Source organism: Carlito syrichta, unplaced genomic scaffold (genome assembly GCF_000164805.1).
Source record: "Carlito syrichta isolate Samal-C Ts95f unplaced genomic scaffold, Tarsius_syrichta-2.0.1 Scaffold309834, whole genome shotgun sequence".
Classification (NCBI taxonomy): Eukaryota; Metazoa; Chordata; class Mammalia; order Primates; family Tarsiidae; genus Carlito; species Carlito syrichta.
In genome coordinates this window covers 1-21,269 of record NW_007253930.1, presented here as the reverse complement: position 1 = coordinate 21,269, position 21,269 = coordinate 1, and the positions used below count along the sequence as shown (strand labels likewise).

At 35.2% G+C, this 21,269-nt stretch overlaps 1 protein-coding gene across 1 annotated transcript; it reads right to left on the bottom strand.

Annotated features, from left to right (window-relative positions):
* Positions 1–3,207: 3,207 nt before the first annotated feature.
* Positions 3,208–12,867, bottom strand: LOC103270436 (sentrin-specific protease 7-like). Its single transcript, XM_021717523.1, has 7 exons — positions 12,358–12,867; positions 11,553–11,677; positions 9,716–9,768; positions 8,367–8,410; positions 8,198–8,266; positions 7,370–7,520; positions 3,208–5,015 (listed from the first exon to the last, which is right to left on the bottom strand). Exons 1-7 carry the CDS (start codon positions 12,489–12,491, stop codon positions 4,878–4,880), a joined length of 714 nt encoding a protein of 237 aa, XP_021573198.1. The 5' UTR covers positions 12,492–12,867; the 3' UTR covers positions 3,208–4,877.
* Positions 12,868–21,269: the final 8,402 nt, after the last annotated feature.

Genomic DNA, 21,269 nt, shown 5'->3' with positions numbered 1-21,269 from the left:
TCGAACCCGCGGGCTCAGGCAATTCACTCATCTCAGCCTCCCAAAGGCGCGGGATTACAGTCTGAGCCACCGAGCCCAGCTACAAAAAAAAAAAAAAATTTTTTTAATGGCCAAATTTTATTGTATGAATGGGAGAAAAAAGTGGAAAATTGTATTAGCCAAGCCAAATTTTCAAGTCTTAAAAAAAGCTCTATTTGGACAATTTAGAATAAGGAATGACTTTTAGGCAACAAATATTAGTTGAAATTATTCTTTTTGAAGGCCTAGACGAAAAAGCTAAAAAAAGAAAATCTTCCAAGAATCACAGTAATCTGGAAACACTGCATCAAGTACTTAGATTTAGAAAACCTAGGCTCAAATCCTGATTTCACCACCTAGTATTTTATTTTGGTAAATAATCTAAGCTTTTTGAGCTGGTTTACTCACCAACAAATTAGGTATAATCATCTCTGCCTATATCACAGGATTGTTGGTAAGAATTAAGAAATATAAAAATTCTTCATAAATTATTGTACACTAGTTGCTTCATATTACAAATGTGCATAAAGTCCCAAGAGGTTTCAAGCTTTGAAATTCTTTTGTTTAAGCTCCATAATAAATTTTCCCTAGCTTATTTTTCAAGTAGAGAATGTAAAAACTTCAAAAACATTTATTACATTATGTTCTACAAAATATAGTTTGCAAAATTTCAGAAACCTATACTTAAAAAAAAAACCGAAAATATAAAAAACAGCTGAGTTAATTTATTTCTAAGTAGGGTCATCTTTTTAAAGATTCCATTTAACTTGACATTTTGAATAATCATAACTTTTAACTGCACCATTCTTAGAATAATTGTATCTATGATACAAAGCAGTAAGTGATGTCATAAGTTTGTGCCATGAAAACCCAAAAGCAAGATTAACTCCAACCAGAAAAAGGTAGAGAGAGTTTATTTCAGGTAAGCCTTGAATGATTTGGTTGGCGTTTCAGTGGATAGAGATGGGGTGGTAAATAAGAGTCAGGAAAGAAACTGCTGGTCATGATCAATAAAGTGAAAAACGTATACTGCTTATACAGAAAAAGTTAGATACTTGCTGGAGCAGGATGGGAGCATACAGTAAACAGGTTGGGAATAAAGGCGGAATGGGTTGAAATAAATCATGGAAGACCTTGAAAGTCTTACCAAGAATTTTAAAATTTTACCTACAAATGAAACAGATTATCTCTGTTTAATTACTCACCAAAAAAATTCCTTGAGTTTTTATTTAAGGAGAGCCTTTTTAGGAAATATTTCAAGATCTCATATTTAAACGCTGAACCTTAAACATTCTCAGCCTTTGAACCTTGTTATACTTCAAGAAATGTCCCCAAATCATAAGCATATGAGAAACTAAATATAAAACGCTGTGCTCTAGAGATAACAAATACAGACTCCTTCTATACCTAATTCCAAATCAGTTGAGGATGAGTTACTGATTCAACAAACTTTTCTGAGTGCTTACTATATGCTACAAACATACTTAATACAGGAAATGAAAAATGTTTCCAGTCTTTGATGAGCTTACAGTCTAAAGATAAAAACGTGTATACAATGGAATACAAGTGATTAGAGAAGTATATACAAATTGTCATAGGGCAACAGAAGAGGGAATGAATTATCCTATTTGAACACAATTGTAGGGTGGTGGCATTTGAGTTAGATTTTGAAATAAAGTTCAAAAGAAGTGGTGAAAGGGAACAGCATGTGCAAGGCCTGCAGGCATGGAGATACAATGTCCTAAAACCCACTCCACACAACTATCAATGGTCTTGGATTTAAAGTGCCATTCACACTCATTCAACAGTGCAAAAATGGCTCCAAGCTTACTCTGGAGATGAACCAGCACAGAAGTGTTATGATCATTTCAAGTAAAGTACATCCTCACCTAGAGTCTTTGTAGAAGTCTTGACTCTGATTTCTCCAGCCCCCAAAAGGAATGCATCCCGGGGGCTCACAGCAGCTAAAGGAAGCCTCATATACACAGAACCAGTATCTCTTAACAACCCATGGGCAAAGTTTCCAGATTTCCACAAGGACAAGCTCAATTACAAGGGATTACAGAGGTGAATATTTAAATGCATGAATGAATAATTTTATATGACTAAAAAGAGGACAATGGAAAGATAAGGACAGAATATAGGCTGGAATAAGACTAGGATAGGCTCTATATGACTAGTCTAAACCTCTCCCCTCTGGGCATAAAAAGAAAAGAAGCTGATTTCAAGAAGTATCAAACTTAAGTCCTACTTAAGTGACTGGAAATGACTTTTAAAAAAATATATTTGGGCCAGGCTCGGTGGCTCAGCCTATAATCCCAGCACTTTGGGAGGATTACCTAAACCCACAGGTTCGAGACCAGCCCGGGCAACTTGGTGAGACCTCATCTCTACAATTAGAAACACAAAAAAAATTAGCCAGGCATGGTAGTGCACACTTGTAGTTCTGGCTACTTGGAAGGCTGAGGCAGAAGGACCACTGGAGCCCAGCAGGTTGACTTTAGGGTGGCCATAAGTGTGGCTGTGAGCATGCCACTGCACTCCAGCCTGGGCAACAGATTGAGATTCCAACTCAAAAAAAAAATAAATTGTTGTATCTTCTCTAAGAAGGCTTGCTCTATTCACAACTCTCTCCACACCTCTCTACCTCCTCTCACTAACACACACACACACACACACACACACACACACACACACTCCTCTTGGCTGTACTCCCTCTATGATTGTTCTTAGCAGAGAATATTAAAATTGTTCATATGTCCATAAATGACTCAGGAATAAGAGCTGTCATTCATTTTTGTGCCTAGAAAAAATGCCTGCTAGTAATAGATGTTTAAAAAAATTTCCCTGAACTGAAATGACATTCAAATTAACGATATTGTTATTAAAGTAGGAAGACAATTAAGTTAAGCATCAAGCATATGATATGCATGGGGCTTCACACAACTATAAATTTATTTCTAAGAATGGCTCATGCTTCTTTTGTGTGTGTGTGAGTTTTTCTTTATTTTATTATAAAGTGTGGGATGCAAGTCAGGATTAGGTACATAATAAACTATGTGCAGATGAAGTTTGGGGACTTAGTAAAGTGGATAGATTTAGAGTCCATCATACTCAGTGATCTATCACAGAAACAAAGAACTGAATACCACAAGCTTATGTTTCTTAAGAAAAAAAATTACACCTCCATTTAATGAATTGGAAATATATTTAATATAAAATGTTGATATCCTCAAAGCATTATTTGCACATAAATTTAGGAAATGAATTTTAAACAATCTTAAAAACATGATAAAAGACAGTGGTATCTTTGAAAAACATACAAACAAAAAAATTAAGAAATCACAAGATGTCTCATATACTTGCTTTCCTAAAATTAGATGTACAAAATAAGTAAGACACCTTAGAAAGCTTCCCCCAACACACAAATTGGGAATGAAATATTAATTATATCATCTTTATATGAAATCTCCAAAAGACAAACATCTTTAAATATAAAGATGATGACAAAAATCAACAAAAGGACACTAAGGTTTAACCGACAACCTCAATTCACACGATTTGAAATAAAATGTTCAGACTTTTTAGTTTTGTCTTAAATTGCCTTTTGCTTCATTGCTTTACATACAGTTACAACATAAATCCAAAGAGATGCTTAAAACAAGAGATTAAAATGATATTGTTAAAAAGCATTTTTCTTTTCTGAGAAAATACAATATAATCATATCCCCCTCAAAATATTTAACATTAGAAGGTTCTGAAGTGTTATATAATACCATCATTATCACATGAATTCAGAACTGTTACCTGAATATTTAATAAAAAATTAAGCTCCATGAGGATCATAGGTCTCCAAAAACTACAATTTAAAAATATAAAAGCAATGAGAGCAATCTGGCTTTACAGATGAATACAGGGCAAACTGAGCTATAAAATTATATATTTAGTTCTAGCAATCAATAAATAGGACTTTGAGAGGGTTTTTTGTTAAAGTTATGAGGACATCAGTTTTATTTTCTATATTATAGGAACTGTGTACATATATTCTGGGATAACATAAGAGTGAATATTTATACAGCTATACCTCAAACTAAGTTGAGCTACATGTACAATTTTTAAAAATCTATTTTAAACAGTTAAAATTTTTTTTCCAAATTGTACCCTAAACAAATGAACTAAACTCTCACAACCCCACATGATATCAAAAGAAATGGAAAAAAATTAGAGCAGAGTGATTGCATTTATCAATTAAGGATAATAAGCTGAACTTTAAAAGAATGAATTTTTACCATCTTCCTAACATTATGAATGTCTTTTTTTTTTACACCATACAGAAGTGATGCCGTAAATGGCATTTTCTGAAGCCTCAATACTAAATTCTTTATTAAAAAAAAATACACAGTATTCATACTGCATGCTTGAGCTGCAAAGAATAGGATTACAATATGATGTGACTTGTCAACAAATCTGACAAGCACTGGGGCTGGCACCAGGGAGGACCTAACTCCCCTCAACACCCAGTCATGTGGAAGAACAGATCACATAGTTTTATCATCTACAAAAACATTCCCACATTACATATGCTACTGCATAATCCAAGCATATTAACTCAGAAAAATATGAAATATTTATGAAATTTTAATTTCTATCTAATAAGTTTACCTATATCACCTCCATTCCCATACTATCTATGAGATCCCAACAATTCTAGTAATATATCTCATATATTTTAAATATGTCCAATGACTTATAAAACTCCTGCAAGTTATTTTCTTCTCTGTGAGCTGGCTAACACAAATGCTGGTAAGAGGCTTTCCAGTAATCTTAGAGAACATCTGTGTCATGTTTGTACAGATTAACTAGCTACTGCTGCCCTTCTGTTGCTGTAAATGAAGTTTCAAAATGAGCTCTCGAATATCTTCCCGTTTGGTCTTTATTACATGACGAGGAAACCATTTCTCCAAATGAATTGGAAGTTCAAAGTTAACAATAGGATCCTAATGAGAAAAAAGAAAGAATGCAATCACTTTAGCAGCATAATTTCAAGTTTTTTAAATTCCATTTTTATAAAAACATTTAAAACTGCTTACTTTTTAAAAAATAACTTTCAAAAGATATATGTCATATAACATAATTCACCTACAGTATACCATTAAATGGTTTTTAGTAGACTCACAAAATAGTACAACCATAACCACAATCAATTTTAGAGCATTTTCATTATACTGCTAACTTATGTACGCCAAAATTAAATACTATCTGTTCTGCCACAATGCATGTTTAAATGAATTAGTACACACAGAATTGGTAAGCAGAGAATGATTCACAATAATGCAGAAGTCAGGTTGGTTTTATCACAATTTTTCCCAACATGCAATATTTTGAAACTATTAAAACAAAGAGAAGGCCTTAGAAGTAAGTGAAGAATCTTGGATTAAAAATGGAAAATCTTGCCAAGTGCCTTCTTTTCGTGCAAAAAATAGCTGATTTAATGGCTTCAAGAAACACTACATGTTCTATTATATTAAGCTTACTCAGAAAATTGCAAGGTGCAACTGCAAAGACATTTTCCCTCGTGTTTAGAAAACAAAAAAGACTGCTGAAGGAGGCTACCCTTAGATTATGTTTATAAATTTGATGAAATTATTAGCTGTAAGAAGCACTTAGATCTTGAAGAAGGAATTAAGAGCCTCGGGGTGTAAAGCAGAAAGGACAGCCTGATTCCAGGAGCAAATGCCAGTGGGGATTTACTGTGCTAATATTTTTATTAGATGTGAGAGTATTTTCACTAGGGTTTAGTTACAATGCTCCACAGGTTTTGAAAAGTCTGCCTTATGCTCATTTTTTTTTTTTTTTAGCCTAAGCTCTATTATATTAGTACACAAATTTGCAAAACACAAGGTTTTAATTTTTATATTAGAAGTATATTCTATCAATAGAGGCTACACAAAGTAAAATTATGTAACAGACTCAGGCTCTGTGATATAATAAAGTACTCTGAATATTCTAAACATAAAATCAAATCCATTTGGAAAGAATATTGGAGGACTAGAATTACCATCCTAATGAAGTTACTGTGTGGAATAAAACGGGGGGGAGGAGGACCAACAAAAAAAGTGGTTTCCATAAAGCATACCACCTTTTACTACATATTACCATTCCTCCCTATATTAAAAACATTAAAAGGTTACAGCTGCATACCACAACCCATATGCTCCGAGAGTGGCTTTTAGCATTCTTCAAGCAGACTCCTGGTCAAAAATAACCTTCTCCTAAACCATCTTCACAAATAATACTGAAGGACTGAAGCAATGCACTAACCACTCAAAAAGCAAAGCGTGAGTCCTTGCTATTTGAAATTTCTTCTTTAATATTGCTACTGCTCCTACAGAATTTCTGCGAGCTAGAAAATAACAGTCATGTTTGTCATTGTACTTCTCCAGCTATAGTTTCCTGAACTTCTTGAATAAACAGGTCTTCTAGTTTTAGAAAATTCTTTTTAAAATACAGTGCCTAGCCCCTTTTTTCTCTTTCTCTCCAATCCTTCAGGGACTCCAATGACATGTCAATTACACTTTTTTGATTGTGTCACACTTTGCTCTGTTCTCCACATTCTTTTTTTTTCTCCAAGCTATGGCAGGATACTTTCTATTATCCTTACTTTAAAGTCACTAATCCTGCCTTCTGCTGTACACAGTCTGCTAACAAACCCATCCAATAAATTCTTAATTTCAGAACTTCTGTATTTTCAGCACTAGAATATTCAATTAATTTTTTTGTATACTCCATCCCTTCAACCATTTTGTTCATCTCTGATTTCACTTACTCTAAAATATTAATCAAATAATTTTAAAGTTCTTATCTGCTGGTGGGGCATGGTAGCTCATGCCTGTAATCCCCACACTTTGGGAGGCCAATGAGGGAGTACTGCTTAAGCCCAGGCATTCGAGATCAGCCCAGGTAACATAGAAAGCCCTTATCTCTACAATTAAAAATATAGCTGGGTGTGATGGCACATGCCTGTAGCCCCAGCTACTTGTGATACTGAGGTAGAAAGACTGCCTGAGCCTTCTCAGAAGCTCAAGGCCACGATGAGTCATGATCATGCCACTGCACTCTAGGCCTGATGACAGAGTGAGATCCCAACTCTAAAAAATAAAATAACATAACATAACAAAATAAAGTTTTTATCTGCTAACTATAGTAGCTGGATAATCTGTGGTTCTATTTCTTTCTTCTATTTTTAAATCTTGATCACCTATTACATTTTCCTGCCTCTTTGCTTGTCCAGTAACTTGTGATTGTATGCTGATAATTGTGAATAAAAAAAGTTATTTATATTTTCACATACCTTGAGGAAGCTTTCCACATATTGTAGTAAATATACTCCACAATCACTGCTGTTGTCCTGTTTAGGAACTTTAGGGCATAGGTCCACCATGTTTGTTTTGCTGAATTCACGATGAGTTTTATGCTTAACTTCCCACTCTACCTCTAAATACCTAAAATCAACAATGAACAGCATGACTGGAGTAGAAATCTCTTTATCAGTATGTAACATTTTCACACAGGTGGGAAAACATTTGCTGCAAGATGTGTTGTCGCAAGCCAAATCACCAAAGACTGAATTTTAACAGGGAAAACTATTTTGTGAGCCTTCACGAGAATTACTTTAAAGAAAATATATAATGTGATTTTCATACTAAAAGTTGAACTTCTTCAACAACTCAAGTTTCACAACTCAAATATATAGTGATTTATAGTATAAAGTAAACTAACAAATGATTTCAAAAGTTTCACTGTTCATTTTTCCCAGGTCCTACAGCAAATTACATAATTATACACACACATACACACATTATAATGCAAATGTGAAAGTGTTCTCATTTTCTTCTAAAGTGATACTTTTGATAATCACTAATATTTGCAATGCTCCTCTGTAAAATTATACTTTTTGTTCATTTATGAATACAAATTCTGAATTTTCTTTTGATATGATCCTTGAGAAATATTAATACTTGAATGTTAACATAGAAGATATTTATTACTGATTATAGGCCTCATTTAAATATATAATAAAATATAATTCCTAATATAGTCTTTTTAGTAATCATAAGGTAGCTTCAAAATTATTGAGGTTTTAGATAACAGACTGACAAGTAAAACTGTCATTACTTACTCTCGTAAATTCTGAACGGTGTTTTGTATAGAAGCAGCTTTCAAGGAGTCTAGAATGAGAATACATGGCCTACATGAAAAGTAAAGGATAAAATCAAGATTTACATACTTGAATACAAAATACATCTAAATACTTGAAAAATAATTATATTATTATAGCACATACCTACCTTTTACACATTTTCTTTGGTACTGACACATTCGTCTCGGTACTCTGAAATAACATAAATTTTTATGACTTTGCAATTAAAGCTAGTTTGAATAAATTAATATTCAATTACTCCTTTAAAATGTTTTCAATAACTTGGAAATTAAAATTTCAAATAAGAGCTCTATAAATCATCTGAAGTGAGCTCACGTCTTCGTCAAAAAACCATTGAATTAGTTCCTTATACTGGTAAAACAATTGTATACTTTTACATGTGGCCTCAAGTAGTTATGGAGCTTTAACCTGACCTCAAAAACAATCTGGAATTTCAATTACTTCTATTCAGTTATCATCTTTAGCAAAGATAAACAAGTTACTTTAACCTGTCTTTATATACATTTTCTAACTCAATCTATGATGTCAGTACAGACATGTGTTCATTTTGAAGCACGAGAAGCAGAGTATTAATCTATATTAAGGGGAAAGGGTTGGGAAATTTTGTTGTTTTGTGATGTCTGTCTTTGTTCATACACTTGAGAAACAATAGATCATTTTAAACAGATTTATTTAATGCAAACCTTCTCAGTGCCTTCATTATTCTAATATACACAGTGAAACTCTAAGAGAGGAACAGTACACAAAGTTTGCCCAACTTAGAATCTTTTTTATCATAAACTGCATCTTAGAATTAGTATTCTAAAGAACCCAATTTGCAAAAAGTGACATAGAAGCAAGAAGGAACTCTTTTATCCTGCCACTGTGACAGCAGATAAGGAAACCTCCTTCCTCCAAAGGAAGTAACACTCCGTTCTAGTGACAGTATGCTAGGGAGGCTATTGTCTGTACATACAAAAAATTCATTAGGTGGCTATCTTAATCAATTAGAACACTGAATCTTGACTATGCAACCAGTCTAGGGCCCCATATAAAAAAGTGTTAGCAGTAACTATTTTAGCCTAAGGAGTCATATGGATTGACCTTGAGTCTACCTTGAATGATTTTGACCATCAATTTACAATAGGAAGTAGAACATACAATGTGCTTACTAAGATTATGAATTACACTAAGTTCACAAATGGCACAATAGAGAATAAAAGTAAATCTGATACTTAGAAACTAGAAAAGTAGTTAACCAAGATGAACATCAGAGAAGCAACTAAATAAACAAGCATAGCTAACACAAGCTAAATAAAGAAGAAAGATAATTTTCCTTGTTCTCTTTCCCAGTCCCACAAAACTGTCAAAGAATCATAACGTAGCACAATTTAATGAGTCACTCATATCCAGCATAGCCCACCTAGCTGTGCTCTATTTTATAGTTAGCATTATTATGAGTTCTCCTTCCTTTACATCTGTAAAGAACACACTTACTTGGGAATCCTCTGTACTCAAAGATAGTGTTGAAGGAGTATGCAGGTCATTATCTAGTTAGAAACAATGAAGTGATTATGAGTCTGCATTGTATGTTTAATGCAGATAATTTATATAAGTTTAAACTGCAATTTGAGTGCACAGTAGTTTTAAAAAAACTAGGATATATTTAATTTTTTTCATGGTTAATGTTATGAATAAAACTTAACCAATTGATAAAACTGGTAATAGTGGGCTGTTATCAGACAAGACATAAACCTCAGAGCCAAAATTTGAGTTATCAGTTAGCTGGACCAATTCCCTATAAAAAGGCAATCTTCAAAGATAGCTCCTTAATCAAAATGCCTGCTGATTTAATGAGGAAGGCAGTTGATTTGCCTAGTAATGGGTCTATGACCACAGAGTTTTGAGTAAGTACATGTGTGAAGTTTAAGAGAATTAGAAAGAATTGAAAATAATCAGTGGCTTTATCAATTTTTCTTTCTTCCTCCTAGGTTTTGGCCAGTATTAAGGGTAAGGTAAGTATTAATGGTAAAATTAATTTTCCTTGCTGCTTAGATTACAGCTATAAAACAATTTTGATTTTTTTCCTCAAAAAAAGTAGGCTTATTTGTTTACTTAAGATTTGGGGTTATAACGTAAGAAAAATCATGGAAGAATTACAAGAGATCCTATATTAACTGGATTCTAGCCAAGTTACTCAAATCTACAAGAAATGTATGAATTATATTAAGTAAAAGTGGGGGATTTCAAGCTATGCCTAAAAATTTATGGCATGAATTCTTAGCCATGTTAGCAAAGTTATTCTATAAAAAATACCATAGATTTAGTCATTCTACAATGTATATATATCTCAAAACATCAAGTTGTACACAGTAAATATATACAATCCTATGTGTCAGTTAAAAAAAAAATTATGATCATGCATGTTGCATATGCCTATAGTTTCAGAACTTTGAGAGGCTGAGGCAGGATTGCTTGAGGCCAGGAGTTCAAGACCAGCCTGGGCAATATAGAATGATCTTGCCGGTTCAAAATTTTTAATTTTTTAAAAAATTAGTCAGACATGTTTGTGCATGCTTGTAGTCCTAGCTACTCAGGAGGCTGAGGCAGGAGGATTGCTTGAGCCTAGGAGTTTGAGGTTATAGTGAGCTATGGTCACGCCACTGCACTCCAGCATGGGCAACAGAGTGAGACTCTGTTTCTAAATAATAATAAATTTTTTTTTTTAATTTTGTAAAAAGAAACAAAAAATGGCAAGGAGAATAATAAATCAAAAATTACATGGGAATAAACATCAAATTTAGAACGGTGGTTACTTCTGAAGAAAAAGGAATGGGAAGGGTCACAGGGAAATTCTGATTATATCTTGAAGTTTAATTTCTTAAGCCAGGTGAAGAGGATACTGGTGTTGGTCATGTTAGTTATACTTTTTTAATGTTTGAAATGTTTCATAACAAAATCAAAAATTAATTTTTTTTTTTTTTTTTTTTTTGAGTCAGAGTCTCACTCTGTGGCCCAGACTGGAGTGCAGTGGCCGCTTCCGGCCACTGCAGCCTCGATCTGCTGAGCTCTGACAATCCTTCTGCCTCAGCCTTCCAAGTAAAAATTAATTTTTAAATGCTATAATAAAACTGATATTACTGTAAACTTAAGAATTACATTTTGTCTATACATGAGACTGCATGTCTATCATAAAAATTTCAGATTTTTTATTCTTCATTCTAGTAACTTTATGATAATAAATAACTATGCTACCTTAACTTCATTTTGTTCCCTGTATCAACAGTACTATTGTCATTATCATTAAAAACACCATCTACATTAAGGATGTCACCTATTGTTTTGCTGTCATGTTGGGAATGCTGAGCCTGGGCCTGCTGGGATACAGTTTGTGGAAAATCTTCATACACAGCTTCTTCTAACCATGGAAAACAAATGACTGCAAGATACCAGTGAGACCTGTTGAAAAAGAACTGCAGTCTTAATAACATGCAAAGTCTAAGCAATGTAAAGAATATATTCTAGAGTTACATCTGAGAAAGTGGGTATGACAAACTTCACATTCATTTTGAAGACGTCCATCATAATATCTGGTTATAATATAGAGCACATATTCCAAAACTAATTAAGTATCCAAAGTTATCAATGCATAAGTAACACTATTTAGGGTAACATCTGAGTAATTCAAAGTTATTTATTTTTACTTCCTTACTTTCATTATTTTTACACAATCATGTTTCCTAGTGAGGCTCTGCCTTAGTAGACAGACTCATAGCATCACCTTTTTTGTATTAGTGCTTAGAGTTTGTCCTCTTAAGTATCTGAAGATTCACCCACGTTTTGATTTTTTTTTAAGAAATATTTTCTTGAATCAAAAAAAAAGAATTCAATGTCTCAATCATTATAGTCTTGTGGTCATTTGTCATTTTATTTTTTTTCACTACTTTTACAACATAACCATTGTCAAACCCAAATCTAAGATAAGTAACTCGTTGTAGCCACTTTTATTTTTAAAAATTTTTTAAATATCTGAGATTTATGTATGCATACTTTTTCCTTATTATTAATCTAAAAATGCCACACAATATTTTTTTTCTGAACACTCTGTAATTTGCTTTTAAATAATCTGAAATACTTACGACTCATTTACAGGTACAAAGATGTAATCTTTATTAAAAATGCTTATGTGACGAGTCCATGTTCTTACTCTTTTATGTCTTCTCTGTGCCATTCTGGAAAAATGAAAGATAGATAAATTTGATTTGTAACACATTTAAAATTTAATATAAGAACTTCAAGGGTCATATATATAATGAAAAAATGTTAGGTTTAGTTTATTTAACCATTTTCTTCAAGATATGTAACATCTAATACACTAAAAAAAATCCCTTTTGATCTTATTAACTCCTAGTAGTGCTTAAATGTAATAACTATCTATTAACAATAATGAAATGGACAGAATAAAGGCAGAAAATTTGTTAAATGCTCTGCAAATTCCAAAAGTGGCTCAGCAATTAAGTATAAGCACAGCTAAGCCTATTTATTCTGCTTAATTTCCTCCAAGGAAGATATAGAACATTGCCGTTAAACCTTAACAGAATTTTCCAAGTGTTCTATCTGTGATGAGGATGGTTTTAAAACTTAATTGGGTAGGCATGGAGGCTTGCACTTGTAATCCCAGCTACTTGAGAAAATGACATGGGAGGATCATTTGAGCCCAGGGGTTCAAGACTGCTGTGAATACCACCACTACACTCCAGCCTGGGCAACAGAGTGAGACCCCGTCTCTAAAAAATAAATAAGATGAAATAAACAAAACCTTAATCGAGGAGAAAAAATGATGCTTTTACTCTTAGATTTTAAAAAACATAACATCTTCCTTTCATGCATAAAGAAACTACAGGACAAGGAGATTAAGTTTACCCACCAATCATCCATCTTTCTATTTCTTCAACAAATATTTATCAGGCTCCTAAGAACAAATAATGAAAATCGCCTACATTGCCCTAAATAAGAATTCATAATCTAATGAGGGCAGAAAAAACTACAACAAATAACTAAAATTTGTGTCATACAGGATACAAAGGAATTATGTTAAAGCATCTAAGACAGTCACCTAGAACAGGGTTGGCATGCACACACACAAATACTAGTTTCTCTTCTTTACCTAAAGAAGTTAAGGAAGGAAGACATCAAACCAAGTTTGAATGTCAAAAAAAAGGTTTTAGGAAGGAAATGGCATTAACAGGGGCCTCCTTTATGGAGGCAGTATGTGACTTTTGGCTCAGACCCTTGGAAAATAGTCTTTATGCAGGGAAAAAAAAAATCATTAGGTTCTTCTATACTTATTATCAAGTAATATAGGAAACTGACATCTTTGGCCCAACTTGTTCATTTAAATAATATCTAACAAAACCATATGGATAAACATTAAGAGTAACAAACAATTATTGCAAAACCATAAGAAAAGGACTATCAGTAGTGGGAAATTGCTGGGGGGGATGGGATTGGCAGTAGTGGGATTCTGCTGGCAGTGGCACACCTCATCAACAAGAGTACCTGCATAATGAACATTTGTATACTTAACCCTGAATTGCACTCCACATATTTAAAATTAAAATTTTTTTAAAAGGGTAACATAAGGTCTAGAATTAACTAAAAGATGTGAAAGGGATTAGACACTATGTAGAAGATTAACTACATAAAAAAATCATGAGTCCCATATCTATTGAATTTTCTCATTTCAGAAGGTTCCAAGCATTATAATAATTATGAACAATTACTTTCAATGAGTGCATACTCTGTTCATTTGTTTTCTATTTGAAAATCTTTAGGATAGACACCTGGTTTTATGTTGGTGTTTTGTAGATTTCTTGGTTATACTATATTTGGTTGGGAACATATTAGTCATAGAATGTAGCAAGAAGAAGACAATATAAGGGTCACATATGATCTCTTATTCCCAATTCCTAACTGTGTAGAAAATCCTGAATTAAATGTCTAACAGTTCTCTCAGTATTCAGTAAGAGGTATAATATCTTCTATTTGGAGTTTCTAATATATTCTAAGCACTGCAAAGCACTGGGGATAGAATGTAAAATAAGGCACATGAAATCCCTGACCTCATGGATCTTAGTATGAGAAACAGAAAATGAACAAGTAACAATTACACGAGACAGTGTTGTGAAACAAGGAAGTGCCAAGAGAATGTTTCAGGAGGAAAAGAGGAAAGAGCTTTGCATATTTGAAAACAGAAAGGAAACAGGTTGAACTGAAGTATGGTAAATGAGAGGAGAGAATGTTGTGAGATGAGTTTAGGGAGATGAAAAGAAGCCAGATCTTGCAGGATCTCATAAACCGTGGTGAGCTTGTGTATCATTTAACCTGTAGCTTCCTAACCCTAGTAGTTTAAGGCTTTTGTTGAGGATTTACTGGCCATTAATTTTGTATCTCTTGCTACTCTGCTTCTGGGTTATCTTGGTTTATTGTTTTTTGTTTTTTTTACTGATTCATAAGGGATTCTTTGAGTAAATATTAATGCTTGGTCTGATATCAAACTGTGTGAATTCTTAACAGACCATGCGTAGTATCATAGTATGCACACATTATGTGAATGTGTAAGTGTGTGTGCGTGTGTATGTGTGTGTGTGTGTGTGTGTGTGTACTGTACCTTAACCTCTCTCACTCTAGAGCAGGTCCCCAATCCCCAGGCCATGAATGAATAATCAGTCTGTGGTCTATTAGGAACTGGGTCACACAGCAGGAGGTGAGTTGCAGGTGGGCAAGTGAAGCTTCATCTGTATTTACAGCCACTCCCCATCACTCACATTACTGCCTGAGCTCCACCTCCTGTCAGATCAACTGTAGCATTAGATTCCCATAGGAGCATGAACCCTATGGAGAACTTCACATGTGAGGGCTCTAAGTTGTGTGCTCCTTATGAGAATCGAATGCCTGCTGATCTGAGATGGAGCTGAAGTGGTCATGCCAGCACTAGGGAGTAGGTGCCAATATAGATTAACATTAGCAGTGAGGTTTGACTGCACAGAGACAGACCATAATAAATCAATTACTTGCAGACTCATATCAAAACCCTATCAGTGAGTGGCACGTGAATAGACGTATTCAACTGTACAGTCGCATCTGGTGGCAGGCTTTAAGTCAGAATTTTATTATAGTCCAAATGTGGCCTACCCATTATTCTATTGGCCACTTCCATCTGCGTTTCTTTTTGTTGTTGTTGTTGTTGTTGTTGTTGGGCGAGTCGTATAATTATTTCATTACATATTGCCATATAATAATAATAGAGGCCAGGTGCGGTGGCTCAAACCTATAATCCCAGCACTTTTGGAGGCCGAGGAGAGAGGATTGCCTGACCCCATGAGTTCGAGACCAGCCTGGGCAACACAGTGAGACCCCGTCTCTACAATAAATCAAAAAATTAGCTGGGCATGGAAGCACACGCCTGTAGTTCCAGCTAAATGGAAAGTTGAAGTGGAAGGATTGCCTGAGCCCAGCAGGCCAAGGCTGCGGTGGCCAGGGCATGCCACTGCACTCCAGCCTGGGTGACAGAATGAGACTCCAACTCAGAAAAAATAAAAATAGAAACAACATGCAGAATAAATGTTATGAGCTTGAAAAATCCTGAAACCATTCCCTGCCTTCCCCTCTCCACTTCGGTCTGTGGAAAAACTGTCTTCCACGAAACCAGTCCCTGATGCCAAAGAGGTTGGGGACCACTGCCTTAGTGTATTCCACTCAGATAACTTTGTTTTTCTTATTTTCTATGTAATCAGGTATATCTTTTTTGAATACAGCAAAATCGACCTACTTTCATTTCTTTAGTTTTAAAGTGAGTATGCCAAAGTCACAATAAATAATCTTAAAACAAAATGTGGGATTAAGTGTATGGCACCAGCCATCAACTTCTGTATGTCTAAAATAGAACAAGAAGGCATCAGAAATGTTAACTAAAGAATTTATTTAATAAACCTTCCTTTTCTATATATCCTTCTCTGATAACCCTTATTCTCAGGAATACTTTCAAATTCGGATTTTCTTCTTAATTGATCTGGGCAGGCCCTGCCCATCAGCACAAGTTCCAAACTTGTAAAGATACTCAAAATATAGCTGACCATACATCCAGTTTACCTAGAATTGCCTCATTATATACACTAGTTGCCCAGTGTAACCATTAATAGAACCTTCTGTTATTCTCACAAGTGTCCCAATTTAAACCATAAGTTATATAGTCCATAATTTAAACCATAAGTTATAAATTACTATGAACAACAGAAACAGTTGAACTTTGAAATTGGAAAGCTATAGCCAACTTTGGAAAACTTATTAAATTTCTTTAAATCTCAGTTAATAATGACATTTATCTCTCTCAAGAATATTGTAGAATGAAATAAATAGCAGGCACTTAGTAAATATCATTAGTCTCCCTATTCCTACTCTCTCTCTCCAACAATACAACAATTCAAGCAGTTTATCCATTTAATCCTCTTCTTACTTGTTTATTATTTCTATTGTCTTCATGAAAAGAAACAAACCCTCATAGCCATTTTTTTAAGGTGGTCTAGTACAATGGAAACTCTGGACTAGAGGTTAAAAGATAGAGATTTAAATACCATAAGTTCTGCCACTAACCAGCTGTTCAACCTAAGTCAAATTTTAAAATCTTTATTAGACCGCTTCCTCATTTGGCAAATTGGGACAAAATTTGTGAGAAATGGCTTTCATGGTAAACAGACCCAGGACCTGCAAGAGTAGTAACAGTGCCCACTCTAAGTACTATAAAGAAGCCAATTCACTAGGAACATCAAAATAGTGTATTTTCTCTTAAAAACATAAGTAATTAAGTACATTAATAAACTTACGAAAGATTTGGATTATCTTCTGTTAAATTATTCTCCTTTCTTGTCAAGCATTTATAGAAAAAACTACTAAAAATGTGACTTCGTTCAACAAGTTCATCTGATGCCTTCTCCAGTATAAGATACCTGTAAAGTAGTAATCCCACAAAAGTAAATTATTTTTTCATTTAACTAGGTCTTCCCCTAATTAGTTTATATATTCTGGAAATCTTCATTTTTTTATATCCATTTAGATTCAAAGCAATCTTACATTTTCCTCTGATTTCAGCTTTCAACTTGTTCTTTAGATACCTCACTTTATCATTTAAAGCAGAAATTGCCCACTTATTTGTTCACTTCACAAAAATTTATCAAATTCCTAACATATGCCAAAGACCATGTTTACACCAGAGATACAAAACAAGAACGGAAAAATAAAGTACTTTCCCATGTAGAGCTTACAATTCAGAAGAGTGAGGACAGAAGAAAAAATTAATCAAATAATCACACAATAAAATGTAAAACTGAAACTATGACACTTCTAAGTAAATCTAGAAAAATTTTAATGAGATATGACTAATCTTTAAATTCTTAGGTCATTTCTATACTATTACTATTTCTATACTATTACTATGATAATTAGAAAACTGGATTTATCTTTTGGAGAGCAGCCCCCTTGTAGTACACTCAGAATTTGTTTCTCTAGACCAAAAAATGGTCAACCAAAGTTTTTACTAGAAGTTTTGAGAAGGTTGTGTCACGATTTGTGGAAGAAACATACCAAGTTGTGGCAAACAAGTGACTGGTTCTTCCACCATGACATACACACCTGCCCGCCACACCACACCACACTGAATGTTCAGCAGTTTTTGACCAAAAACGACATGATCCCTTTGGCCCACCCTCCCTATTCACTGGATCTCACCCCAAGCAACTTTTTTTTTTGTTTGTTTTCCCAGAGGAAAAAAAGATTGCAAAGAGAAACATTTTGCCAATGTGGAAGAGGTGAAACAAAAAATGACAGAAGCACTAAAAGGTATCAACATTGACAAGTTCAAAGACTATTTTGAACAGTAGAAAAAGTGTCTTGAAAGGTGTACTACATCAAACGAAGAGTATATTGAAGGTGACAAGTTTAAACATGTAAGAATAAATACACAATTTATTATGAGTAAATTCCATTTGTAAGAATAAATACACAATTTATTATAAGTAAATTCCATTTGTATAATTCAATCACTTAGTGATTAAACCCTTCATAATTAGAAAACTCTGTTATCCTTAATAGTTTATGCAGGTTTAAAAATGACTTTGCGAGGAGTTCCAGTAAGATGGCGATGGCATAGGTGGATTTGTGAGACTCTCCGAACGTGAGTTCCCAAAACGACTCTTACTTTTTTTCCCGCAGACCCCTGCCCACTGCCAGCTACACTGGTATGAGGCCCGGAGACCTTCGGTCCCACACAGGGCCAGATATTGCGGCACCCGGCTGCTGCTGCTCCACTATATGTGACACCCGCCTGTGCAAGAGTCCAGGGTCTCGGCTCCCTCCCTAGCTACATCATCTCCCCCAGCACCAAGTTCACAGTCACCCAGGGAGCCTCTGGGTGCCTGCCCCTCAGAGATACCGGTCCCATTTCTGGCTGAAGTACCCTGTGAGGGACCCAGGGCCACCAACTGCCCTTTGGAGCTTTGGAGCTCTGGAGCCCTGGGCCCACCCTGGCTGAGGCATTCAGTGCGCGACCCCAAGCTTGTGTAAGGGAACAGAACCCCAAGCTTGTATAAGGTGCTGATCAGAGGCTCCCAGCTCCAGAGGAGGGAATGCCCGACACTCTCCTCCACCCCAGCCTGCTGGTGACACCTCGGATCCAGTGCCCAGCTGTGCAGCTGATCCCTGGTGCCTCTCACCCAGAGACCCAGACAAGCGGAGAGAAAAGATCCCCGAGAGTGAAGCTGCCACCTCAGCCATTCTCCAGGCAGATTTGCATTGCCCCCACCCACCTATCAGAGCCTCCATCTCGGTTCCTAAGGTAATGTCATTAAACAGGAGACAAAGCCCTTCCCCTACACTGAACAGACAGAGACAACTAAGTGTCACAGACATCTCAGGCAACAGGCTAGCTGCCTGCAACAAAAACAAAGGGGAGAGATAGGAGATCAGAGCTTAAGTGACTTTAGACACTCAGGAAAGACTCCAGAGCTAGTCTGATCTCTCATTTTGACTTTTGATTTTATCATTCTGACTGAATGTTTTGCTCACTTTTGTTTGCTTTCTGACTTACACTATCTGTTTCATGATTTTATTGGTCTGTCTCTGTATAGCTACCATTATTCTTTAGGAATTTTCATTCTGTGTTTTTCTCACTTCTCTCTGGCCTTGTGTCTCTTTTTAATCTGTTAGTTGGTATGTATGTCTGTTTTCCCTCTCACTCTTCTCTCTTTCTAACTTCCTATTGACCCCCCTTCCTCCATTATTTTCCTCTTTTGTACCTCCTTTTGATCCAGGGATCAAACCACTGCACAGATTGTAAGGCAGTGGGAAATAGGTTCCAGTGTGCTCATACACCTGTTGGTGGATGCTGGAATCAGCATATAGATTCTGAAACACAGCTTCCCCCTCAATTAAACCTCAAAACTGCAAAAAGTACAGCCTGCAGCCCACACTCCAACTTCAAAAGTAAACAGAGCCAGAGGACCCTCATAAAGAAGAACAGGAGATTATACAAGTGAAACAAAAGCAGCCCCACCTTCCCTGAAAAACAGAATTAAAGAAGGGGAGGGAAAGGGAGAGAGAGAGAAAAATCTACACAAATGAAGAAAAACCAAAAGAAGAATATGGGTCTCTCTCAGACCCCTGGGAGGGCAGACACTGAGAAAACTGACTTCAGAATGCAAACAATGAAGAGCCCCCAGAATGACTAGTCTCAAACTACAAACCTAGATATCAAGACATTAATGGAGAGATTAAAAAGAATTGAGGAGAGACAAGAAGAAACTAGGAAGGAACTGATATCTGAGATAACAGTAATAAGGAATACTGTGAATGAAATAAATAACAAACTGATAAGCATGGAAAGCAGAATTACCCAAGCAGAAGAAAGAATCTCAGAGCTTGAGGACCAAAATACAGAACTAACCCAAATTCTTAAAAACACAGAAAACAAGCTCAAAAAGACAGAACAAAAGCTTCAAGAGATGAGGGATTACTTCAACAGAATGAAGCTAAGAGTAATTGGCCATCTGAGGCAGAAAGAGAGACAGAGACCACACTGGAACAAACTTTCCATGAGATCATTCAAGAAAACTTCCCTTAGCTAATCAGTGATGCAAAAATTCAAACACAAGAGATTCAGAGAACCCCTGCAAGACAACAAATGAGAAGACCAACTCCTAGACACATAATAATTCGCCTAAACAAAGTAAGCATAAAAGAAAAAATGCTAAAGGCAGCAAGAGAAAAAGGCCAGATCACCTACCATGGAAAACCAATTAGAATAGCAGCACATTTATCTACAGAAGCCCTGCAGGCTAGGACAGCTTGGACCCCTATCTTCAAAGTCCTAAAAGATAAACAATTCCAACCAAGAAGAACCTAAACAGCCAGGTTAAGCTTCATCAGCGAGGGAGAATTAAAATCTTTCCCAGATATCCAATCCCTAAGAATTACGCTGCCACCAAACCACCTCTACATGAAACACTTAAGAAAGTACTAAACATAGAAGAAAAGGAAAAAAGAACAATGTTCTTCACAAGAGTACAGGAAAAAGAATAAAATACACATGAACCAACCCCAAAACCAAAAGAAAGACAAAAAACCAAGTGGAAGAACAACAACTCTATAAGAACCCTATGATAGGGACGAACTCTCATATTTCAATAATTAGACTGAATGTAAATGCACCACTGAAAAGACACAGAATGGCAAAATGGATAAAATATCACCAGGCAACAATATACTGCCTTCAAGAGACCCATCTCACTAGAAAGGACATGCACAGACTCAAAGTAAAAGGATGGGAAACAAATTTTCAGGCGAATGGAACACAAAAGAAAGGAGGAGTCGCGATCCTAATTTCAGACAAAATACCATTCAAGCTATCAAAAATTAAAAAAGATACAGAGGGCCAGTACAAAATGACAAAAGGTTCACTCCATCAACAAGAAATATCTATCCTAAACATATATGCACCTAA

Excerpts from the sequence above, each read along its gene's own strand:
- LOC103270436 (XM_021717523.1), bottom strand. The coding sequence starts at position 12,491 with ATGTGTTACAAATCAAATTTATCTATCTTTCATTTTTCCAGAATGGCA. Across the intron at positions 11,678-12,357 it reads TTTGTACCTGTAAATGAGTC|GTCTCACTGGTATCTTGCAG; the intron begins GTAAGTATTTCA and ends CTTTTTCAACAG. Across the intron at positions 8,267-8,366 it reads CCAAAGAAAATGTGTAAAAG|GCCATGTATTCTCATTCTAG; the intron begins GTAGGTATGTGC and ends CTTTTCATGTAG.